The 26,815-nt window shown below is 38.0% G+C and overlaps 2 protein-coding genes across 2 annotated transcripts in view; one reads left to right on the top strand and one right to left on the bottom strand.

The window, feature by feature from the left end:
* Positions 1-14,989, top strand: part of SPDYA (speedy/RINGO cell cycle regulator family member A) — a 29,955-nt gene extending 14,966 nt beyond the window's left edge. Inside the window, exons 6-7 of the mRNA XM_045844693.1 lie at positions 6,223-6,520; positions 14,867-14,989. Of these exons, the coding sequence (XP_045700649.1) occupies positions 6,223-6,520; positions 14,867-14,958 (390 nt within the window). The 3' untranslated portion in view covers positions 14,959-14,989. The remainder of the gene's footprint in view (positions 1-6,222; positions 6,521-14,866) is intronic.
* Positions 14,990-15,042: 53 nt separating this feature from the next.
* On the bottom strand, positions 15,043-25,584 carry TRMT61B (tRNA methyltransferase 61B). Its single transcript, XM_045844692.1, has 7 exons — positions 24,875-25,584; positions 23,572-23,674; positions 21,284-21,474; positions 17,000-17,091; positions 16,382-16,608; positions 15,340-15,417; positions 15,043-15,257 (listed from the first exon to the last, which is right to left on the bottom strand). Exons 1-7 carry the CDS (start codon positions 25,568-25,570, stop codon positions 15,214-15,216), a joined length of 1,431 nt encoding a protein of 476 aa, XP_045700648.1. The 5' UTR covers positions 25,571-25,584; the 3' UTR covers positions 15,043-15,213.
* Positions 25,585-26,815: the final 1,231 nt, after the last annotated feature.

Genomic DNA, 26,815 nt, shown 5'->3' with positions numbered 1-26,815 from the left:
CCCCTACTTTATAGCATATGTAAAAGCTAATTAAAAATGGGTCAAAGACCTAAATGTAAGAACTAAAAACTATTAAAACATAGGGGCAATTCTTCATGACCTTGGATTAGGTTTCTTAGATATGATACCAAAAGCACAAGCAACAAAAGAAAACACTAAGTGGACGTCATTAAAATTTAAAATGTCTTTCAAAGGACAACATCAAGAAAGTGAAGATAACCCACAAAATGGGAGAAAATTTTTGCAAACCATCTGATAAGGAACTTGTATCTAGAATATAAAGAGGGTTTACAACTCAATAATAAAAAAAACCCTAATTTTAAAATGTACAAAGGATCTGAATAGGCATTTCTCCAAAGAAGATATACAAATGGACAAAAAAAAAGTGCAGGAACAGATGATCACTATCATTAGCAATCAGAGAAATGCAAAATCAAAACCACAAGAAGGTATTACTTCACATCCACTAGGATGGCTATCATAAAAAGACAGGTAATTACAGGTGTTGGTAAGAATGTGGAGAAATTCAAGCCCTCATACACTTCTGTTGGGAATGTAAAATGGTGTAGTTGCTTTGTAAAACAGCCTGGCAGTTCCTCAAAAAGCTAAACATAGAATTCCACATGACCCAACAATTCTTCTACTAGTTACTCGGTTAAGAAATGAAAGCCATGTCCATAAAAAACTTGAACACAAATGTTCACGGAAGCATTATTTATAATAGTCAAAAGCGGAAACAATCCAGATGTCCAACAGCTAATGAGTAGATAAACAATGATATATTCATACAGTGATATATTAGATATAAATTGGCAATTAGAAGGAATGAAGTAACGTGCTACAAGATGGATGAAACATGAAAATGTTATGCTAAGTAAAAGAAGCCAGTCACAAAGGACCACACATTGTATGATTCTTATTTATATAAACTGTCCAGAATACACAAATTGAAAGAGATAGAAAGTAGGTTAGTGATTGCCAGTGGCCGAGGGAGGGAGGGAGGAAGGAATGGGATGTGACTGCTTTCTTTATGGAATGGTGAAAATGTTCTAAAACTGACTGTGGTAATGGTTGTGCAACTATGAGTATACTACAGGCCATTAAACTGTACTCTTTAAATGGGTGAATTGTATGGTATTTGAGTAATATCTCAATAAAGCCAGTAAAGTAGCAAATAGTACCTCCCACTATTATTATGTATTCCTTTTCCTTTTTTTCTTCATAGCACTTAATCATCATATAACATATTCTGTTTTACTTATTTATCTTGCTAATGTCTATTTCCCCTACCTGTATATAAAATCCAAGAGGGCAGGGTCTTTACTTCATTCTTATTATATCTCCAGTGCCTAGAACAGTGCCTGGCATATAGTAGATACTCAGTAAATACTGCTGACTGACAGAATGATTGAGACTCAAGGCTTCCAGTTCTTTTTCATACCTGTTTACGCATGAAAGAGAAAAAAAACTTTAAAACACTTTTTCATGGAGTTCACTCGGCACTTACCCTAGTGGTAGATAGGCTTTTTTTCTCTTCCAACCAGATATACTTGAATTGAATCATGTTGATGTATAGGAAAGGCAACTACCTAGTAAGATTTTATCCAGTTCTCTTAAGTATTCATTTAACAGCTAATTTATGACTAAGACATCAAGTTCAGTGGTTATTATTAAAGAAGTATTACATCATCCTTGCCCTGAAGTTTGCTGCATTAAAGTAGCAAGACACACTTAGAAATTTAGTTAAGTATTCTATGCATTTGTTATTGAGAGCCTGGTACTGACATACTGCCAAGCCAATTCTTTTTTTCATATTGTACAATAAAAGTGTTATGATAGTAGCTACTAACTGGTTTGCAATAATTATACTCTACATTTGCATTATGCTTATAAATTCATAAATGTTTTCATATATCCTCACAAAAATGCCTGCGAGGGTTGTAGTCTTCTCATTTTAAAGCTGGTGAGACTGAGGACCAACGAGGTTGAGATTTACTGAAGATCTTACACTAATTGTCAGAGTCAGGACTTGACCTCACAACTAAAGACTTCACAATGTTCTGTTATCTCTTACATCTGGCCTCCACTTCTCATTAACTAGTTTAGAAAATGCACTTACTTCTATTACGTTATTTTATCTCAGGAGTTAAACAGCATAAGTATTCTCCATTTTACAGATGAAGAAACTGACATAGAAAGGTTGTGACTTGTCCATTGTCATTCAGTTACTAAGTAGCAGGGCCAGCCAGTAATTAAATTTGGTACCTTTTCCGTTATACACCATCAAAAGAACTTATTCTCTCCTTTGAGATAATGTGAATTTTTAAATTTGTCTCCTATTATTTAAACCCTGGCTGCTGCAGAGAAACTAAGAGCCAACTTGTATCCTTAATCACATTAACTCTTAACCTTTACTACTGGCATGTCTGCTTTCCCACTTTAGGCATATTTGCCCTTTTGGGTCCCATTACATGAGAAAAAAATTCATTTGCTCTTTTATTTAAACTGTCTCAAAGCCTTTTTTTGGAAAGAGATGAGGAATGATTAAATTGAAAAATGTATGTAGGGCCCTGGTTGGTGTGGCTCAGTGGATTGAGTGCCTGCCTGTGAACCAAAAGGAAACCAGTTTGATTTCCAGACAGACCACATGCGTGGGTTGTAGGCCACGATGGGCCATGAACCCAGTAGGGGGCATTCAAGAGACAACCACAAATTGATGTTTCTCCCCCTGTCTTTCTCCTTTCCCTTCCCCTCTCTCTAAAAATAAACGAATAAAATCTCTTCTAAAAAACGAAAAATGTATGTAGGGAGTCTCAAAAAAAGAATAAAGAGTATTTCAACCTACTTATTCTGATACTATCTTCTTAGAACCAGTTTATCTTTTTGGACATCAGCTCCTCTGAGGTGGAATTTATTTAGGTTGGTGATAGCTTAATTTCTAGATTGGTTCACAGATATGGAGAATGCCGATCTGATGAGAAAGAGTTAGACTCCAGTAGCAGATTTATCAAGAGGAAGTTTATTCTTGTTATGTACTATGGCCTACTTGGCAGGATGTCATCATAGCTGATTTCTCTGTCAGCTATTACTTGATTCCAGATTAGGAACTTGGAAAGAAAGCAGTGATGTGATTTAAGCACTGCTATGAAGAAAATAATCCAATGACAGTGTGCAGAGAGGCCCAATATAGGGGAGGTGCTGGAGAGTGCTACAAAAAGAGCGATGGGTTCCATAATGCAAACTGGTTTATGAGGATGATAAAGAATTTGGTATTAGATATAAATTTAAGGTGATAATTGGATAATTAAGAGAATTGTCAATAGGTATGTGTAAAGTGAGTCATAATGTTCAAGTGATGTTTAAAGCTTGGTAGAGAAGAGATCCAAGGTGACAGTAATATCAATGCTTTTGATCACTTGTCAGGCACTGTTCCAAGTGCTACACATGTAATAACCCACAATTCTTATAGCTAGCTATGTAATCCCAGGTGAGGAAATTGAAGCATAGAGAAGCTCTATGACTTCTCCAAGGTCACACAATCAGTAAAGCAGCAGAGCTTTATTCAAACCCGGCAGTCTGATGGTAGTGCTGTTAACACTTATACTACCTCTTGAGGTTACAGAGAAGTAGATATACATAGAAAAAAGCCCATAAGGCCAAGTATTGTATTTTTTAAACGCCCACCTAAGGCACACAAAAAAAATCACTAAAAACTACAGGAGATACAGTAAAAACTAGGATAACATTTCTTGTAGGTCAAATACCAATGCTTCAGAGTAGTCACTTTCATAGAATCCTAGAATCTGATGACTGTAAGTGAACTGTTTTCTAATATCTAATAGACACCTGATGGCCCAGAGAGTTATGTAATTTACCTAAGGTCATAGAGCTAATAGAATTAAGACAAAAATCCTGCCCTTTTGACCCTGGTACAATATTGTTTTTAATTCACCGTTGTTATCACAATAACATTCTAGTTGTGTATAAAATGTTTAAAACACAGTATATATTTAAAAGTGAACAAGTACGTGTGCATGCATTGTTCTAGCCGAATTAGCATGTGGAGAGACTATGATGCTTAGCTTATTGCAGAATGAACAATTTACCAAACCTTCTTTGTACCCTTTACTTCATATATCTGCTTTTGTCACTAGATTTTGCTATAAGATTCTTACAAAAATAATATTATTGAAGGTTGATAATATCAGTGGTCTCTAGTTTTTAATTTTTCTCTGTCATTCAAAATACTTAAGACTGTATAATATTGTGTGGAGGGCATTTAATAGAGAGGTATATGAGAGACTATTCCTGCACAAAGGGGACTTTCAGGAGGAAAGGTTACATGCATGAAAAGATATCTGAGTACTAGCTACTTATATGCTACAAGTCCTAATACAGCATTAACAATAAAACTGAACAATCTGAAAGCTGGAGTTTTTAGAAAGGTGGGAGTTATGCTGAGCATTGAGGGAAAGATAACACTAAGACAAAGGGAGAGAACACTGCAGACGTGGTAAGTAAAGCTATTGAAGTGTTGAGGAGAAATAATAGATAAATACAGAAGGAGTGAGAAATTCTGGTATTCTACGTTCTCACTTAAATAGCTCTGAATCTAGTTTTATATTGTTAAAGGTATGTGTATAGAGTTAGCACCTTTATTTACTTCTATCTTTTTAAATACGTATAACTTTATTACATGTCTTTGGTTGAAAACTTTTTTGAAGGGTTTAAAAGAAGTAGATTATAAAATAAATTCATCCTAAAGTATACTTTTTAAAAATTGGCATAGCTAACATTCCTTATGTCATTTATCTCAGGAAGGCTACAGTAATCCCACTTTCTTGGGGGACTGGTCTCAATCTAGGGGTTTCAAGGTATTCATTTTTTAACAGCAAAAGCTGTTTTTCTTTCCAAATAAAAATTTACACACAATCCCCCAAATTGAGCTTCTCTGCCTGCTCTGTTTCCTTTAGCCCCTCTTAAAATCCCCCAAATAGTCTGTGAAACCTCAGGGCTCCTCAAAACAGTTTGAAAATCACTGATCTAGACAATAGGACACTGTCTAATACTTAGATTCTACAGTTTTCATTAGCTGTGGGTCACTGATAACTGCAACTAAACATTTTTGCTTAGAAATAACATACTAACATTCTGCTTAGGAGTTTCAGACATCATGAGGTCAGTATGTAAATACCTAGCTTGGCTTAACTAGCTAGCATTTGTCAGTTGTTTGTGATGTGATAGATTTTATACCTAGCTAATCCTCAGAACAGTCCTATGAGGTAAATAGGATCTCCACTTCAGATATAAAGAAATTGAGCCTCTGAAAGTGTAAGTAACTTGCCCAGTATCATGCAGCTAGCATGTGGGAGTCAGGATAAGAAACTACGTCCATCCTGACTATAAAGGCAGCGTTTCATCTAACAAAGCTTAGACAACAATGCCTGACATGTAGTGAGGAATCTTAAGTGCTTTATAAATAATTTATGTAATCCTCACAACAACCCTCTAAAATAGACACATTCTGTTCATGTTACAGATGAGGAAACTGAGGAACAGAAAGGTTAAGTAACTTACCTGTATTCTTTCTACATCCCTTGCCATAATTGCAAACATTTTAAGATTAGTCTAACATATATAGTTGGAAACCTCAATTAAATGTATTTTCAGCTCTGCACTCCAAAGCTAATAATTGTTTTGGGATAACTATATTGTCTTTTATGAACTTAAAGCATTCAGAATTTAAAAATGCAAGAAGGTTGCTTCAGTCCTATTTCCTATTTTCAATAATTTAAATACTTTCGATTATTGTCTTAAGGATCCAAGCAATGAATCACTTTATAGACAAATACTGCCATATCTGGAGATGCTTTTCTTTTTCAACATCAGTGACTTAGATTTTTTTTTAAAGATTTATTTTATTTAATTTATTTATCTTCAGAGAGGGAAGGGAGGGAGATAGAGAGAGAGAGAGAGAAACCAATGTGCGGTTGCTGGGGGTTCTGGCCTGCAACCCAGGAATGTACCCTGGCTGGGAATCGAACCTGTGACACTTTGGTTCCCAGCCCACACTCAATCCACTGAGCTATGCCAGCCAGGGCCGTGACTTAGATTTTTACATTTAGTTTTAGAGATAGCTGTTCTTAAGTTATAGTTTTTGTACTTAATTTTACTAAATTCTAAAAACTCATTAAAATTCTAAAAGAAAGCTTTCCACTATAGGTTATGGCCATTGCTCCAACCCATTACATATGGCAACGAGAACGCTCTGTGCATCATAGTGGAGCTGTTAGAAACTACAACAGAGATGAAGTTCAACTGCCCCGGGGACCTAGTGCCACACCGGTAGATTGCTCCCTCTGTGGTAAAAAAGGAAGATATGTTAGACTGGGATTGTCTTCGTCATCATCTTCATCCAGTGATACAGTACAGGTGATGGAAAAACATTCTCAGGAATCACACAACCCATTCTCAATGGGCATGATAGTTGATCCTTCTCAAGCTTATAGCTATTCTCAAGGTATGATTTAGTGATATGTTGGAATTAGGTTTATCAAGTTTTTAATAAATCCAAGTTAGTTATTGACCTGTAGTCAGTCCTTAACAGTCAGGGAAACATAATAACATATATTGCAACGCTGTGAATTAAATCAGTATTGAGAGTTTTCTCCTTTTCAGTTACTTTTTGTCTTGTGTTACTGTTTTTGTTGCTACCTTACCTAAACTAAAAGATTTTTAACGTGATTTATGTTAAAGTGAAATTTAATTACCATGGGTCCCAAGTATTTTAGGTAGTAAGTATTTTAAGAGCATTTGAAATGTTTTTTATTTTATTTTTTGTTTATTGATTTGAGAGGTGGGGGGAGACAAAGAGAGAGAAAGAGAGAAGAGAGAAACATTGATTTGTTCCATTTGTGCATTTATTGATTGATATTTGTATGTGCCTTGCCTGGGGATCAAACCTACAACCTTGGTGTATTGGGATGAAGCTCTAACTAACGAAACTACTCAGCCAGGGCTGATATCTTTATTTTATTCAAAAGAAGTTTTAAGAAGCAAATAAATTTACTTATAATTTAATCATCTAGTTTTATCAGTGATTAATTATTGGTTTCCTTCTATATTTTGTGAAATATATTTTATTGATTATGCTGTTACAGTTGTCCCAATTTTTTTTATCTCCTATATCCGCCTCCACCCTGCAACCTCCACACCCCAGCATCCTCCACCTCCCAACCCTTAGTTGACGTCCATGGGTCATACATATAAGTTCTTTGGCTTCTCCATTTCCTATTATTCTTAACCTCCCCCTGTCTATTTTGTACCTACCATTTATGCTTCTTATTCCCTGTACCTTTTTATCCCATTCTCCCTTTCCCCCTCCCCACTGGTAACCCTCCACGTGATCTCCATCTCTGTGATTCTGTTCCTGTTCTAGTAGTTTGCTTAGTTTTTGTTTTTGTTTTTTAGGTTCAGTTGTTGATAGTTGTGATTTGTTGTCATTTTGCTCTTCATATTTTTAACCATCTTCTTTTTCTTAGGTAAGTCCCTTTAACATTTCATGTAGTAAGGATTTGGTGATGATGAGGTCCTTTAACTTGACCTTATCTGGGAAGCACTTTATCTGCCCTTCCATTCTAAATGATAGTTTTGCTGGATAGAGTAATCTTGGATGTAGGTCCTTGCCTTTCATGACTTTGAATACTTCTTTCCAGCCCTTTCTTGCCTGTAAGGTTTCTTTTGAGAAATCAGCTAATAGTCTTATGGGAACTCCTTTGTAGGTAACTGTCTCCTTTTCTCATGCTGCTTTTAAGATTCTCTCCTTATCTTTAATCTTGGGTAATGTAATTATGATGCATCTTGGTGTGTTCCTCTTTGGGTCTAATGTGTTTGGGACTCTCTGAGCTTCCTGGACTTGCGTGTCTAGTTCCTTCACCAGACTGGAGAAGTTTTCCTTCATTATTTGTTCAAGTAAGTTTTCAATTTCTTGTTCTTCCTTTTCTCCTTCTGGCACCTTGTGGTTCGGATGTTGGAATGTTTAAAGTTGTCTCGGAGGTTCCTAAGCTTCTCTTCATTTTTCTGAATTCTTGTTTCTTCATTGTTCTGGTTGGATGTTTATTTCTTCCTTCTGGTTCAAGTCGTTGATTTGTGTCCTGGTTTCCTTCCCTTCACTGTTGGTTCCCTGTATATTTTTCTTTATTTCACTTTGCATAGCCTTCATTTCTTCATTCATTTTGCAACTGAACTCTCACTTCTGTGAACATCCTGATTACTAGTGTTTTGAACCCCACATCAGATAAGTTGTCTGTCTCCTCATCACTTAGTTCTTTTTTTTGGAATTTTGATCTGTTCTTTCTTTTGGGCCATATTTCTTTGTCTCAGCATACCTATTGTGTTGTAAGGGGCAGAGCCTTAGGTATTAGTCAGGGCTGGTAATCTATAGTGCTGCAGTTGTGGCGCTGTATGTGGGGGAGGGGTCAGGGAGGGAACAATGCTGCTTCCTATCTTCCTTGGCTCTCGCCCCACTTTCAGTCACTTCCTCTGCTTCCCACAAGTGGATTGTGCCCTTTCAGGTGCTGATTCTAGGTGAGTGGGCTTGTGTACATTTTAGGACCCCATGGGCCTCTCCAACAGACTCTCTTGTGAGGCTGAGAATTTCTCCCACCGCTGCAACCACCACAGGTTTTTACAGCCAGAGCTTTTGAGGCTTTATTTCCCCATGCTGGGACCCTCAGTTGTGTGGTTTGTCTTCTGCCCCAGTTTTTCCCCCAGCTTATCCACAAGCAAATGTGGGAACTCCCTTCCACTGCCTTGCTGCAAGCCCTCTCCACCCCTCCTACCAGAGTGGAAGCATGTTTCTTCTTTAACTCCTTGGTTGTCAGACTTCCATGCAGTTTGGTTTTCTGGCAGTTCTGATTGTTTTTTGTTCTAAATTGGTTGTTTCCTTCTTTTGGTTGTGCAAGGAAGTGAAATGTTTCTATCTACACCTCCATTTTGGTCTGAACTCTCTGTCTTATCTATACTTTTTTTATTAAAAAAATTAATAGTACTATGTTATAAGGTTGGAAAGGAAACACAGAGGTCCGTTGTCTTACCCCTTCTTTTTCTGTATACTTTTAAATCATTGAGATATAATTGAAATATAACATTGTTTTAGTTTTAGGCGTACAACATGATTTGATGTATGTGTATATTGCAAAATGATTACCACAATAAGTAAAAATTCATCAGCACATAGTTATAATTCTTGTGATGAGAACTTTGAAGATCTATTCTCTTAGCAACTTCCAAGTATCCAAGTATCCAATCCGGTACTGTCGACTGTAGTCACCATACTGTGCATTACGTCTCCAGGGCTTATTTATCTTGTAACTGGAAGTTTGTAGTTTTTGGCCACCTTCCTGCATTTTGCCTGCTCCCCTAACCCCCACCTCTGGAAACCAGCAATAGGTACTTTGAATCTATGAGTTTGGTTTTTTTTTTTATTCCACATATAAGTGAAATCACACAGTATTTATCTTTCTCCAACTTATTTCACTTAGTATCATGTCCTCGAGGTCCATCTGTGTTGTTGAAAATGGCAGGATTTCCTCTTTTTTTTTTTTTTGCTGAATAATTCCATTGCATATATATACCACACTTGAATATTGTAAATAATGTGGCAGTAATCATGATGGTGCAAATGTCTTCTCAAGATAGTGATTTTGTTTCCTTCACACAAGTACCCAGAAGTGATATTTCTGGATCATATGGTAGTTCTATTTTCACTTTTTTAAGGAGCCTCCATATTGCTTTCCATATTGTCTGTGTCAATTTACATTACTACCAACAGCATATAAGGGTTCCCTTTTCTCCACACCCTCACCAATACTACTTCTTATCTTTTTGATAATAGCCATTCTAACAAATGTGAGATATTTCACTGTGGTTTTGATTTGCATTTCCCTGATAATTAGTGATGTTGGATACCTTTTCATATACCTGTTAGCCATTTTTATTTCTTCTTTTGAAAAATGGTCATCTCCTCTGCCCATTTTTAAATCTGTTAGGGTTTTTTTCTGTTGAGTTGTATGAGTTCTGTATATATTTTGAATATTAATCCCTTATGAAATGTATAATTTGCAAGTATTTTTTCCCATTCCATAGGTTCTCTTTTCACTTTGTTGAACATCTCCTTTGCTGTAAGCATTTTAGTTTGATGTCTCACTGTTTATTTTTGCTTCTTTGCTTTTGGTGTCAAGTCCAAAAAACCATTGCCAAGACCTATACCAAGGAGCTTACCTCCTGTTTTCTTCTGAGTTTTATGGTTTCAGATCTTACATTTAAGCCTTTTGCTAGCAGATTTTAGTGCATGGTGTAAGGTACTGGTCCAATTTCACTCTTTGCAGTGTTTCCAACACCATTATCCTTTCCCAATTGTACACATATTCTTGGCTCCTTTGTTATAAGTTAATTGACCACAGACCATAGATATGATGATTTATTTCTGGGTTCTCTATTCTGTTCCATTGATCTCTGTGTCTGTTTTATGCCAATACAATACCATTTTGATTACTATAGCTTTGGAATACTATACACTTTTTCTACATTTCTATTTAAAAATAAATTAGAACCATACCATATCTAGGCCTACTTTTTTTTTTCACTTATCATAAAGCATTTCCCCATGTCATTAGTTTTTGAAAACCTGATTTTAAATCATGATACAAATCATGTATTTGTATTAAATCATGATTTAAATCATGGTACAAATACTGAAATTATTTGCATACTTCATTTTTGTTGGGGTTTAAGTGTCATTGAAGACTATTTTACATTAGAAAATAATCATATAAAGTAGAAATACTTTTAGTCAATCGCACCACAATTTTTAAAAAGATTTTATTTATTTATTTTTAGACAGAGTGGGAGGAAAGGAGAGAAGGAAATATCAGTGTGTGGTTGCTTCTCGCACGCCCCCTGCTGGGGACCTCCCCTGCAACCCAGGCATGTGTCTTGATTGGGAATTGAACCAGCAACCCTTGGATTCACAGGCTGGCACTCATCCACTGAGCCACACCAGGCGGGGCTCAGTCACACCACAATTTTTATTTAAATTATATTTATAAAGCTATAGTATTTCTCTGACATTTTTCATTTTGAAACAGAACCAGAATATTTTACTAGCAGTGATCTTTTTCATGTCTTCTAAAGCCTTTTTTCCATATTTTCAGCCATCTGAAGATAAGACTGGCAGATTTTTTATGGTTCTTTCTAATTCTGCGAGACCCACCTTATTTCAGAATTTCATCTATTTATTTTTACCACATCCTTATAAAAGTGGCCACTGAAGCTTTAGTTAAAGAGAAAATAGACTCTTAAGACTCTTGAAGAAGGTAGGGGTCATGCCTCAGTCATTGTTCCATTTCCTGGCCATAGTAATCACTACACAGATTTGACTGATGGAACACATATTCTATTCCCTTGCAATACCTCCAAGTATAATTTTTATTGGCTCACTCATATTTGAAGATAAATTGGTCTATCATAGGATAAATACGGATTTTCCTTTTAGCTTCCCTCCCACCTCTCCCAACTCCTTTTACCTACACTCTTTGATCCTTATAATAGGTAAGCGCTTGACTTAAGGGAGTTGTAAATGGAACTGTGCTTTCACTCCATTCCTTGATGAAAACCCTGAAGCCCTGGGTTAGGATATATAGGTCCTATACAACAGCAGTCCCCAACCTTTTTGGCACCAGGGACCGGTTTCTTGGAAGACAGCTTTAAAAAAAAAAAAACCACAAAACTTTTTTTTAAAAGATTTCATTTATTATAGAGAGAGGGGAAGGGAGGAAGAAGAGGGAGAGAAACAGATGTGCAAAAAAACCATCCATTGGTTGCCTCTCACATACCACCAAAGGGGCCTGACCTATAACCCACAAGTGCCCTGACCAAGAATTGAACCGGTGATGTTTTGGTTCGTAGGCTGGCACTCAATCCATATAGCCACAACAGCCAGACCAAAGACAACTTTTCCACAGGTGTGAGGATAAGGTGGAGTCTGGAGGCAGAACATAGGCTCTCACCTGCTAACCTTCTGCTGTGGACAGTGGGGTGGGGCAAGGCAGAGACAGGAAGCTAGCTTTGCTCCTAGCAGGTTCCTAACAGGCAGGGGACCTGTACCGGTCTAGGTCCCAGGGCTGGGGACCCCTGCTATACAGGAAAGAACAAGTATTTATTTGTCAGCTGTTTAATTCAAGAATAAATGTAAGATCTTTTGTTTCAGGATGACAGAAGATAGGAAATACAAATAAATTAATTTTGCATAACCTAAACATTTATACTCATTTTCCCTCATTAAGCTTATAAGAGACTAAATTATCTGGGAGGAAGGAGTGCAGAGAGGGGAGGGCAGTTAAGGGTTAACACAATGTTATCTGGAGCAGTGGCCAGTCTTACTGCCTCAGCAGCTGCTGATTCTTCATACTGACCTCTGCTAGCAAAATTTTCTTCCTCCCATGCACATGAGGGTGGTTGGAATCACCTAACAGGTTTTGGTTGCAGAAAATTCAATTCAGTGTGCTCCAGGAGAGACAAAGAGCTGATGCTCTCCTCCAGGCTTTTACACTAAAACTTAGCAATAGATGGTTACCAGTGCTTCATCTTTCAAACACAAGCAACTTCTCACTTTTCAGGTAAAACATGTTTTTCTACTTTTAAAATTCTCTCCACAAAACAAAATGTTCAAACAACAAACTTTACATAAACATGTTTATGACATTTATTTAAAAATTTTTTATTATTTTTAGGGAGAGAGGAATGGGGGAGGGGGGAGAGAGAGATCAATCAATTGATTTGTTGTTCCACTTATTTATGCATTCATTGGCTGCTTCTTGTATGTGCCCTGAATGGAAATTGAACCTGCAACCTTGGCATGTCAGGACAATACTCTAACCAACTGAGCTACCTGGTCAAGGGTATGACATTCATTAAGAGCAAAATATCCTTGATTTTGACAAGGTGGGTAGGGGGAGGGATAGATAAGGCATTCTTTACAAATTTAGATACATCACAATCACCAATCATGTGCTAGGCATATAAAGGTAGTCTCATTTAACACCTGACCTGCCCCACCAAAATCTTTAAGTAGCATTATGACACTCATTTTACTAATGAAGAGACAAACTCATAAAAGTCACAGATGCCAGGTAAAACAACATCAAAATGAAAACAGCAAGATGGGAACCCAGTTCTAGTTGAATACACTGCACATTTTTTAAAAATTCTCACCCGAGGACATTTTTTCGTGTCCTTTAGCAGGGGTGTCATGAGATCCTGTAAACATCATGAGATTTTTTTGTGATCATGTGTAGCAATGTATTTAATGTTTGGCTCAAGACAACTCTTCTTCCAATGTGGCCCAGAGACACCAAAAGGTTAGAGAGCAAGGGAGAGAGGAAGGGAGAGAAACACTGATGGCAGAGAGAAGCCTCGATTGGTGGCCTCCCAAGTGCACCTGGACCAGGGATCATACTGCAACCTAGGTATGTGCCCTGATTGGACATAGAACAATGCTCCAGCCAACTGAGCCACACTGGCCAGGGCCGCACATTTCTATACTAACTAAACTAGCTGACCCTTAAACAACAGAGGCTTGAACTGCACAGGTCCACTTACATGAGGCTTTTTCTTTCAATAAATACAGTAAATGTATTAACACTTTCTTTTCTCTAGTGTAATAATACAGTATATAATACATATAATATATAAAATGTGTTAATTGACTGTTTGCTATTGGTAAGGCTTCCAGTCAACAGTATATAATTAGTACAATCCACTGATTCTTAACCCTGGAGTGAAAACAGTTGAATTGTGGATGCGAAACCTGCAGATAAAAAGGGCCAACTGTACTTTTTTTGGGAAATTAAAAGTTATAAACAGATTTTCGACCATACGGGGGCTTGACCCCCTAGCCCCCATACTGCTCAAGAATCAACTGCACAGTGATTCTCTTCACCTTATACTGTCTGAAGCCTTAAGACACCTAGGCTAGTCCATCTGAAACGTGGATATACATTTTATGTATTACCTAAGGACTCCTCAGATTTTAGAGTGAAGCCAAGGGAAAAAAGCAATATGCCAAACCTTAGTCCTGGGTCTTATAGGCAGGCAGGCATGGGACATTCTGTTACATAATCTAAAACCAAATAATTTTTCCTCAAAAATAAGTCCTTCTCTGAACTTGCTTATTTTTGTCACTACTATTCTAGTCATCCAGGTTAAAAATCCTTATGCTTAATGAAGACATAATCAGGGCTTATAAATTATGTGATAAGGGCAATGCTAATTACATGATCAACATTTAGGAGCACAAACAATTAATTCTGTGAGGTGAGAGCTATGGTAAAAACTTTTCAGAGGAAGTATATGAGCTGGTCATTGACTGAGTCCAGTTTTTCCCAGAGAATTAAGGGAAAGGGCTTCTGGATAGAGGATAAAAATTTGAAAATATAGCTTCTCTCCCATTACATTCAATAAATTACCAACTTATCTGGGTCTTCCTTCACAATCTTTTTCTTACATCTGCCCCCTTTCCATCTGCCTTAATATTATTACTGCCAATCACCTCATAGTTGTACACTATGTATTACTATGAAATTTCTGATTTAACAGTTTTTTGCCACCAGTTTAAATACTCATAGCTATCACTAACAGACTTTTAAAAATTATCTCCTTTTACATGATCATGGAACCTGTAAAAGTTCCTTATTGATTCTGAAGTAAAAAGTGTACTTTGTAATTTTTAGATACATACAAACCATTAAAATATGTATTTAAAATACAGGTACATTACATTTATCTTAAAATGCATATTTTATTTCAGTAGCCAATGACCATCAATCAAACAAAGAAAAGAAAACTAATTTCATGAAGAAAGACAAATCTATGGAGTGGTTTACAGGAAGTGAAGAATGAGATGGCTCAACTAAACCAACCTGGAATCATAAATGACAATATGTCTAACTACAAGACAAGTGTCAAAGTGGGACATTTAAGCAATTTTGAAATGTTACACATCTTTCTTTAGCTTTTATTTTTCAAAATTGTATGTGAAAGTTACACAAATCAGTAATGGCTAAAAATACCAATCTATGAAAGTAATGATTTGCAATATACAGTTGTATTTTGATACTTTTCTGTCTTCAAATCAGTTGCTGTCTTCTGAGGTACTCAGTTAAGTTGTGGTTTGAACTTCCTCAACTTGACAAGAAAAGCTAATTTAAGGGGGAAAAAAGTCAGGTCATTATAATGATTAGAAGAAAACACCATTTAATAGGGCCTGAAAACATCACCCACCTGTGTGACCAGTTTGCCAGTGTACAGGTCTAGCAATGTAGGGAGATGGTCCATATGGAAAGTCAGAATGTGATTCTGCTGTTGTAGAACAAAATGGTACTGTAAGCTACATAAAATATTTCATAATTTGTTCAAATATTTCAAAACTGTTAAAGTACAAATTAATGTCACTTTACTGTAAATTTTTCTTTCAAATAACTTTTTAGAATTTGTTTTGGAGCTACCATACCAGTTGTCTTACAGAAACAACTTGTCAAGGATTACATGATAAACTTATATATGGTTTTATAACCAAATAGATAAATCCATATCATAAATCAAGGGATATTTGAAAAAGCTTGTTTGTAGCCTAAGTAATATGTACAGCCCTGGCTGGTGTGGCTCTGTGGAATGAGCACCGACCTGTGAACCAAAAGGTCGCAGGTTTGATTTGCAGTCAGGGCACATGCCTGGGTTGTGGGCCAGGTTCCTCAGTTGGGGGCATGTGAGAGGGAATCAATCGATATAATCTCTTGCACATTGATGTTTTTCTCCCTCTCTTTCTCCCTCCCTTTCCCTCTCCCTAAAGAGTAAATAAATAAAAACTAAAAAAAAAAAAAAAGAATAATGTGTACATACAATGAGGACCTGAATTTAGAGAATTCTATCAGCATAAATAGCAAATATTAGTTATTTGCATAGCAGGTCCTATGAAATTCTTTTCCTTCATTAATAATCACTGATTTAAATAGTAAAAATTCTTTAGCGTATACACACACATGCACACACACACAGTATTTCATAAGCCAACCTCCTTGTCACAGTAAAATATGGATATTATGAGAAGCTAACTTCTTCAAAGGTATCAGAGATGTATATAAAAGGCAAGCAAAGTCATTCTATCCCTTATGGTTTTAATTTAACACTGTAAATACCACATGTCAGTTTAAATACAAAAAAAATCTTTGAGAAATATTTTTATAATTTATTGGTCAATACATTCAGATAACTAGTCTCAATTTATTACTGCAAAACATCTGTATAAAATAAAATTAAAGCTCACCATAGTCATCCTGTTGAAACATCTCTCCTTCAATTCTACTTTTGTTTTGAGAATGTAATTGTAAATCCACGTTGATTTGAGGTTCTGCTTTTTGAACTAAAATCCCACTTTTCTGTTTTGCAAGGCAAACCAACCAATCTCTGACAATGACTTCGCTTATCTTTTCACATGAGAGAGCAAGTTCACAGATGCGAATTCCATCTAAAAGTTCAATAACCTGTGTGATGCTTTCAGAAAAGTAAAAAATGTACTTTAAATTTCTAGTACAACAACTTTAAGTTTATTATATCTCTTATCCAGATTTAAATGCTATTGTTAAATGAAGGGGAAAATAAAAATGCAAATGAGGGCACATAAGCAATTTCACAGAATACTAAGTAAAAAATATAGAGAACATAATTTAACATTATTGTTCACATTACAGTTTCAAAACTTCTAAATTGCCAGAAAAATATGCATGTTATATTGTCATTTATGTAAAGGATGATTTAAACAGCAACATAAATGATTTGGGACATATGTCATCATAAGTTTTATAGCATAATGTATATTATCTAATTCAGTTACATAATGACAAGTGTTTAAAATCATATTAAAAGTAATAGCCACATCACTCACTTTGCTAGATACACAGCACATATACCACCCTGTTTAAGATGTGGATATAAAATAGGCAAAGCAACTTGAGGATTCAACATATCCAAAGCTACCTGTGGGTGAAAAGAGAATCAGACTGAGTTCTGTTTAAGTAAAGCATAGGTTTTCTTTTTTTATCATGGTAAATTGATACCCAGTTAAATTATTTCATTTTTCAGAATACAGTTCTAACTCATTTTACTGCTCCCCAAAAGATATATTTATTATTATACAATTTGCCACAGTACTTAACTACACAAAGATTGTAATGAAGTTCCTTGCACTGGCCAATACTGATAATATAGGATTCCTGCTTTAGATATATTTTATATACATGTATATACTAAAAATGGGGGGGAGTAGGTTTACGAGTGTGCCCTTATTTATTTATTCTTCATTCGGTTACAGAATACAGGGCTGTAATCACAAAAGATGTCAAATGAATACAATGAGTAAACAGAATTTTCCAAAAAAATAATAACGAAATATGGTTTTTTCAAAATAGAAAATAAAGTGACCATTATTGAAAGATAATTCCAGACAACTAAGAGTAGTTGGCACATCAATATATTTAGTAAATTATAAGTTATTCTATTGTTTGTATTCTTTAAAAAATAGTGTAATGCATCAAGGAACATTATTAATTAAATCACTAATTATTCGAGTGCCTTCCATGTGCCAGGCATTTTGCCAAGTGATTAAGAATATAATGGGAGTTTACATACCGTGTGGTTTCGTGGCAATTTGTATCCTAATAAAGGGACAGACATTGAACAATAAACATAAGTCAGAGGATGATGAATGTCGTGAACACCTATAGAATTACAAAGCAGAATGTGAGGGACAGAGTGACAGGGCAGGGAAAGTGCCATTGTTATTCATAGGCTGGTCAGTGAAGCGACCTGAAGAAATGATTAAGCTTGCCCTGCGGAAATCTAAGGGGAAAGTGCGCTCCCGATGGAGAGAGCAGCAAATACAAAGGCTCTGAGTCTGTATGAGAGACACTTGGTGAGTCTGAGAAGGCCACTGTCACTGCAGTGGAGACAAAATGAGGAAAATTGTAAGAGATGAGTTCTAAAATGGTAGGGCTACAGTGGGAATGGGAGAGAGACAGATTCTGTAGCATTTTATGAGCTTTAGCTTTACTCAGGAAGAGGAAAAGCTACAGGAAAGTTTTAAAGAACGATATAATCTGACTTTTTAAAAAACCCTTTTTCCATGGTAAATATAATAAAAATTGCCATTCTAAGTGTATAATTTAGTGGCATTATGTACATTGTGACTTACTTTTTAAAACTATATGTAGAAAGGACAGAGAAGGCAAGGAAGGATGAAGATGGCTTGTGCTAGAAAACAGCATTGGATGTGACGAGAAGGGGTATAAATTTTGAAAAGCTAAGAGCCAAATAGGAACTCGCTATGAGATGGAACAGAAACGTAGTAGTCAGAATGAATCTGCCAGAATGGAGATGTCATTTATTAACAGGGAAAGTGATGAAAACTATGGGAGGATGGAGCTGAAGGAGAAATAATCAAGAATTTAGGTTTGAACATGAGTTTACGCTTTCTGTTAGATATCCAAGTAAAGACCTCAATGACTGGATCAAAGGATCAACATGATGGACCTGCATAGGTTTCTTGACTATAGTTTTGCTGTATTACTGACAAAGACCAAAGCCAAGAAACCCGCCAACCTTTTTCAATGCTCTATTCTCGGTTAACATTAACCATTCACCCAGTCACTCAAACGAGAAACTTAAAAGTCATCATTTTATTTACCTTGAATTATCTTTTGAAAAATCTGTGGGGTTTTGTGCTTCTGTTCGGGTTAAAATTATCTAGTCCCACAAACCTACCTCTTAAGTATTTTTCTAAGGCATCTACTGCTAATGCCATAGTTCAGGACCTCATCCTATCCGTGGAAACATTACAGCATTACAGCTTTCTGTATAGACGCTCGGCCTCCATTCTAACACCAGAATTATTCTAAATCAGGAATTTGGACATTCTACTCCCATACTTAAAAACTCAGCAGTAGTTTCCCCATAATCTATGAAATAATGCCCCTAACTTGATGGGGTGTTTTGTCCTTATTAAGCTATAATATGCAAGCCAAACAAGGATGAGGAAAAAGAACTGTGGTCTTTATGTCCAGGAAGCTGTGCTACTAAAACTATAGGCTTTCGGCCCTGGCTAGTGTGGCTCAGTGGATTGAGCACCAGCCTGCAAACTGAAATGTCACCAGTTCGATTCCCAGTCAGGACACATGCCTGGGTTCCAGGCTAGGTCCCCAGTTGGGGGGGGTGGGTGTGAGAAGCAACTGATTGATGTTATCTCTCACACATTGACATTTTCCTCCCCTCTCTATCTCCCTCCCTTCCCCTCTCTCTGAAACTAAATAAATAAACCCTTTAAAACTATAGATTTTTGATAAAGAACCAGTCCTGATAAAATCATCACTCTCCTCTTTGACATTTCTCACCTAGGTTCCCTTATAGGGGTCCTAAAATAATCCAACTTTCCAACAGCCAATAAGAAAAACAAAGACTCCTTACTAGACCTCGTCCATAATGTCAAGCTATGAATAGATAATGGCATCATGAAGGATAAAGCAACTTATATTAGAATTCCAAAACTTTGAAGTCAACTAAGACCTCCACGTCCCACATCACTGCTCACAGCTTAAAATGTCATCCTCTGGTCACCTATCCTTTTATCTTCACACTACTCCGCTCCTGCCCTTATTCAACCTCCCACTGGTCCTCTTTTTCACAAATTCCTCCACTCCACTTTCTGGAGATGTGTTCATGATAAATCTTTCTATCCTCAACACCATTAATGAATCCTCCTCTTCATCATGACTTGAACTGTCTAAAGATGCCTCTGGCCTGTTCCCTCTCAAATGGAGGTGATTTATTCCCCCAAATCTCACAACATGAGGTCAGGTGCTGGTCTCATATGCTCCCAATGCTGCTTCAAAATTATTATTCCTTTATCCTAGAAATGCTGAGGTTTATTATAGGGAACCGATCTGCCTGGCAATGGCAAATGTCGCCCGGCCGTATTGGAAAGCCCACAGGCATGTGGCAGCACACAGAACACCAAACCCACGGATCGGCTCTCCGGTAGGAAATCAGGCCTGCATTATACCTAGGCTGCTTTGAGACTTGCTCTTGTTAAAACTCTCTCACCCCGAGTTGAAGCAGCAAAAGCTTACTGAATATCTTGAAAGTAACTTCCTGAAGTCTGTACTAATTCTCTCAAGGACTGAAGTATATAACCAGACCTATTACTCTTATCATTCCCTTGCATTTACATTTTTTCCTTGTTAATCTGTAGGAAGTAATCAATAACAATAACATCCTTTCCTTTGTTATATGTAAAAAGTAATTACCTAAAGCAAGCCTAAGCATAATGAATGAGAACCTTCTTTGATGTATGCTATTAGAAAGCCAATAAAAGCCCATCAAGGCAAGGGTCGAAGTGCTCTCCCCTTGAGAGAGTGGCCTCGCTGTCCCTTTCTCTCCACAGGACTTCGGTAGTCTGTGTGAATTTGTTCGTTGCATCCACAACATATGGCCCCCACTGGACGGAGTCCACATCCATTTATGATGCTCAACTACTCCTCCCTGGTCACTACCCTATACTTATTAACAACTTTGGTAACTGATTCAGTAAGTCTCTCTGCTCTAAATCCCACCATGATATTGAAGGAAAATATTCCTCCCATGACAGATATAGACAGAAAGAAGGAGCTCCTACCCTTTGCAACAGCATGGATGGAGCTGGAAAGCATTATGCTAAGCGAAACAAGCCAGGCAGTGAAAGACAAATACCGTATGATCTCACCTTTAACAGGAACCTAAACAACAAAACAAAGAAACAAGCAAAATATAACCAAAGACACTGAAATAGAGGACAGGCTGACAGTGACCACAGGGGAGAGAAGAGGGAATTTCAGGGGACAATGGGAAGGGTTTACAGGAACAAATTTAAAAGACACATGGACAAAAACTAGGGGGAGGGCGGTAATGCGGGTGAATTGGAGAGGGTTGGGAGGGTGGGCTAAATTGGGAGTAAAAGGGAGAAAACTGTACTTGAACAATGATTAAAATAAAATTAAAAAAAATATTCCTCCCATGACAGATATATAGTAATGGGGCAAATAATGAAGGAAGACCCTCTCCCATATAAAAAAAGTGTGATCCTTGTTTTCTTCATACTCTGTATTAGATAATATCATAGGAACCACTTTGGAAAACTTACCGCATCAAGTGTTAAAGATTTTATGTCTTCAGTTGCTCCTGAAATATCTTTATGAATGAAATCCACATTGTCTGGCCACTCTTCTACATGACTAATTTTCCATGAATCACGCCAGTGTTTGTAATTCTTCTTAGCCAGTTCATGGTAGTCTTTTCTTATTTCAAAACTTAAGACTTGTCCTTGTGATCCAACTTAATTTAAAAAAATTATTTATGAGACTTCATAGTACTAATTCATAAAAGAATGTTAAAAACTTATTGTGAAAATGTATTATTATATAGGTGTGAAAAAATAATTCAAATAGTTCAAGTATAATGTAGCGTATTTCTATCTGTAATCTTTACAAAACTGGCCCATACATGCCCATAACTGCTCTAACAGTTTATTAGTTAAAAAAAAAAGAATGCATTAAGGAACAGCATAAATGATTTTTTAAAGAACTACCCAAATAGAACCCTGGCTGGTGTGGCTCAGTGGATTGAGCGCCAGCCTGCGAACTGAAGGGTCACAGGTTCGATTCCCAGTCACAGCACATGCCTGAGTTGCAGGCCAGGTTCCCAGTAGGGGGCATGCAAGAGACAACCACACATTGATGTTTCTCTCCCTCTCCTTCTCCCTCCCTTCCCCTCTGTCTAAAAGTAAATAAATAAAATCTTAAAGAAAACCCCTACCCAAATAGAGCTCTGTCACTGTTCAGGAATCTATTAATAGGTGAGAAAAGGTACACTGCACAGGCAGCCAGAAAGCAACCCTCTCAGAGGAATTAAGTGGTCATAGGGAACAATAACCAGCTAAGATAATAGTAATCAGACATCAAGAGGTGGGAACATGAACACACATACATATATGTTTACTATATATATATATATATGTATATATATATATATGTTTACAATATACCTCTTGATTTTTGATCAGGTGTTCCCTTCAAGCAGTACTTTTACCAACTGACAATTCATATAGGTTTCTTTTTCTTTTTTTTAAAGATTTATGTTTTAAGAAACATCAATGTGTGGTTGCCTCTTGCATGCCCCCTCCTGGGGACCAGGCCCACTACCCAGGCATGTGCCCTGTTTGGGAATTGAACCGACGACCCTTTGGTTCGCAGGCCCATGCTCAATCCACAGAGCTACACCAGCCAGGGCTCATACAGATTTTCTTAAAGACAGGAGCATTCTTCATGATCTAGCTTTAACTTAGTTCTGTATTATGACTGATCTATTTATGAACACCAACAATGATTCTTTACCTGTGATAGTATGCCAGCCCAGCAGCTGACAGCTCTCTATGTTCTTTCACACTGAGAATTCATCTGGCACTATTAACAAAAATATGTACATATGTGCACCAAAAGACAAGTACCAGAATGTTCAAAGCAGCACTATTCATAATATTCATCTTACATGCCATCAAGAGTAGAATGGACAAATTGTGATTTATTTATAAAATGAAGGAACTATGTAGCAACTAGAATGAAAGAAGCACTGCTACATGCAATGGCTGAATCTCACAAACAGAATGTTGAATGAAAGTAGCCAGACATATAGGAGTACATACTGTGTGATTCCTTTTATCTGAGGTTTAAAACAGGCAAAACTAATTAATGATGATAAAAGTTGGGATAGTGGTTACCTCTGGGAGGACAGGACTGAGAGGAAACAAAGGGGGCTTCTGTGGTGCAGCATATCTTGGTCTGGGTAATAGCTACATGAGGGTGGCCACTATGTAAAAATTCATTAAGCCCTGACTGGTGTGGCTCAATTGGTTGAGTGTCATCGCACAAAGTGAAAGGTTGTAGGTTCGCTCCCTGATAGGGAACATGCCTGGGTTGTGGGTCTGGTCCCCGGTTGGGGAGGCAACTCATGGATGTTTCTCTCACACACTGATGTTTTTCTCCCTCTCTTATTCCCTCCCTTCTCCTCTCTCTACAAATAAATAAAATATTTTTAAAACTTCATTGAGATATACACTTACAATCTGGGCACTTTTCTGTTCTGTAGCTATGTTATGCTCCAAAAAAGTTTATTTTTTTTCCGTTTATAAATAAAGTAGAAGCATTAAAAAAGCACAAAGAGAGTAAGAAAAATCAAAGAAAACAGAAGGTTTAGAAAGAGAGTGACTAGAAAAATGTACAAAATGTAAATTCATTTGCTTACATTTGGTTTCAAAGAGAATTCTCTATATCCCAAAGTTGTGTGAATATTTTCTAAAACATCTTTATTTATTTAACTTATGAACAGCTTGAGTCTTTGTTATCTAAATTCAGCTCATTTATACCAATCTCTTACCTGCTTTGGATAAAAACAAACTCATTCCACCAGAACCCGAGCCAGCTTCCAAAACAGTATCACCTGGGTGAATATCCATCATCAACAGCATCATACTTACATCCTATAATTTAAACACAGTAACCAATAAATATGTACTAAGCACCTACTCTTATCAAATACTATGTTGGATTTGGAGAAGAAAAAGTGAAAACAAAGGCTTAAACCTTGGCCCTGCTAGCAAGACTTTATATTTTACTTGATGAAGTAAGATAGTCACGAATCAATTAGCAAGTAAAGCAGTATAATATTGAAATTACAGATAATAAGTACCACAGGAGCCCAGAGAAAGGAGAAACCAGCAGACTGTCCTAGTTTAAAGACAGAGTGTTGAATTTAAGGAAACAACCACAAGGCAGAACAGTTTTGAAGAAAACAGAGGTAGACACAATTTGCCTATCTCAGGAGGAGAGATTAGGAGAGACTTAAATGCCAGGCTAAAAAATTTAAATTTCACCTAGTAAGTAACTGGGACATGTCACTGAGTTAATAATATAAATGGCTTTTTATGAAAATTAATCTGACAGGGCCCTGACTAGTGTAGCTCAGTTGTTTGGGTGTCGTACTGCAAAGTGAAGGTCGCTGGTCCATTCCCAGTCAGGGCACACGCCTGAGTTGTGGGTTTGATCCCCAGTCTGCTGCATGCGACCGGCAACCACACATTGATGTTTCTCGCCCTCTTTGCTTCCCTCCCTTCCCCTCTCTCTATAAATAAATAAATAAAATCTTTTTTTAAAGCATAATCGTTTCATGTTTAATTTTATCTTTTTTAAATATAGGACATTTTTTCCCTAAAGGTAAAGCATTGTAATATATCCATTGTTATGGATATAACAGAAAGCTCTAGTAACATGCCTTATTAAATTAAATGATTGAAATATCACCATAATGGCACTAAAAAATTGTCCCCAAGAGTTCGGCATGCTCTTGGGTGCTGAACTTGTAAACTTAAGAGTTATGGGGGGGAAATATAAGTACTTATTATTTGCCTAGTGCGTTCACATCACTCTATAAAGTAGTCGACATTCTCTTCACTTTACAGGTCAGAGAATTGAGACGCCCAAGTCAAAATTAAAATCTGGCTGTTTCCTAAAATTAGCGTAAAAGACACATCCCTGGATTTTTTTCCCAAAGGCTGAGAACAATAAAAACCCGAAACTTATGAGATGTGCTTTACTGCTTTGAGTACGTGAATCGGGCCTGTAGTTGTGCATCAGTTTTGCTCTTTCTGGAACCAACATGCACCTAACTTCCATCGCGTTACCTTTGGATACGTTATGGCAGGACCTCTCTCCATCAGTAATACATAGTCTTCCAGTGCCGGCCTCTTCAGCATGAAGTGCTTACCAGAGGAACTCCTTAGTATCTGGCCAGGGAACTTCCCCACGATGTCGCTGAACGGGACTGCCCCCCAGTTACTGTTTAAATGTCCGGCCTTGTGCAACCTAAATAACTTTTTAAATTGTGTTTCTCTCTTCCCAATCTCAGCTAAAACCAGTTCCCCAGCCCGAAAGGGCTCCTCTCTGGAAGCTGACCAGGAAGAGGGGACGGGACGTTCTTCGACCAGGGCAGATAGTGAGGGAGTCCCGGATCCCCGGCGTGCTGGACTGGCCTGGCCCTGATCTTCACTCGAATCCTCGCGCTCTCGAGGGGGTGACTCCTCTTGAGGCGTCGGCATTCTGAGGCTTTCCAGGGACGAATGACATCTGGTCCCAAAGCCACGGACGCTCGGAGGGAGAGATGAAGGCGACTCTGCGCTGGGGACTTTCTTTGGTGTCGCCTTGTGCTCCCCCTCTCCATCCCGCGCTTCTGTTTGAGAGGACTTGAGACACAGTGACCGGGCTCTCTCGAAGGGCTCTTGTCCGAGGGCACGCAGTAATGGGCAGGTCGCGATCACTGGCCGCCTACCGAGGCGCTGCAGCTGTAGCAAGACTGGACCGCGGCAGCCTGCTGACAGCATGCTGACTTGCGCAGGCGCCGTCGCGGACGAGTGACGTAAGACCGGGCGAGGCCCGGCCTCTCGCGGTGCGACGCAGTGGGGCGGCCGCGTGGGGAGGTCGGGGCTCCGTCTGCAGGAGGGTGCCGTGACGGCGCCTGCGTTTAGAGGGGGCGGAGAGGCAGAGCTGGGGACCCGAGCTGCGAAGTCGCCGTTGGGTGACGCGCCCGGATCGTGTCCGAAACCCGTCAGGGGCCCAACTTCTTTGGAATGTGGACGAACTAAATAATGACCGTTGACAGGTCTCCACCAGCATCGCCTGAGGACCGGGGGATTTAAGAGAGAGACAGTCCGTGAAAGCTCTGTCGTATAAACCGAAGTCCTACACCGGGGTTAGTTTTCCAGTAATCGGGAACACGAACGTCTCTTGGTCACCCCCAAAATGTATGGAACTGGCCCAGAGTTGCGTGTGACAGATGGCGGTTGGACGGGCCACCCGCTTGACCCTCGCTCCTTCCCCGGCCCTGCCTCGGACTCCGTTCTGGACACCTGCACGCTTGACCTGGGTTCAGAGACTATGGCAGTGTTCAGAGTGGCAGTGTTCACTGTGTGCTTATTTAACATAATTGGTTTTAATAATTAAAATATAACATTTAGTTAACTAAATATTTTACCCTCCCCCAAACTAGAAGCACCTCAAAAGACCATTGCTAAAACGGATGGCAGGACGTGTTAAAAGCTTAATTTCACACCCCTCGCCCCCAAATTCATGTGCTGAAATCTCACCCTCTGTACCTCAACATGTGACAGTATTTGGAGACAGAGTTTTTACCGAGGTGCTTAAGTTGAAATGAAATCACCGGAAGGGGCATTAATCCCGTATGGCTGTTACCCCTGGCAGAAGACCTTGGGGCACGGGCAGAGGACCACCACCCTGCAAGCCAAGGAGAGAGGTCTCAGAAGAAGCCAAACGCGTCCACACCTCGATGTTGGACTTCTGGCCTCCAGAGCCGTGAGACGTTTCTGTTGTTTAACCCTCCTGCCCCCGCTCAAAGCATAACTGTATTTTCTGATTCGCTTTAATTGGATCTCCGGAAGTTTTTGACACCTTTCAAAAAAAATTAAATAAAAATAAATTTACTTACTCCTAAAAACAAAACAAAACCAGGAAAAGATTATCTTTGGAATCCAAAGGCACATTTAACACTGACTATCACTAACCTACTTACTTAATTTAATTGGAAAACGTTTACCGAGGGTCTGTTAATC

Source organism: Phyllostomus hastatus, unplaced genomic scaffold (genome assembly GCF_019186645.2).
Source record: "Phyllostomus hastatus isolate PE091 unplaced genomic scaffold, TTU_PhHast_1.1 phas_contig_402, whole genome shotgun sequence".
NCBI classification, from domain to species: domain Eukaryota; kingdom Metazoa; phylum Chordata; class Mammalia; order Chiroptera; family Phyllostomidae; genus Phyllostomus; species Phyllostomus hastatus.
Note: the sequence above shows the minus strand (reverse complement) of the source record. Positions and strands in the feature narration are given on the sequence as shown.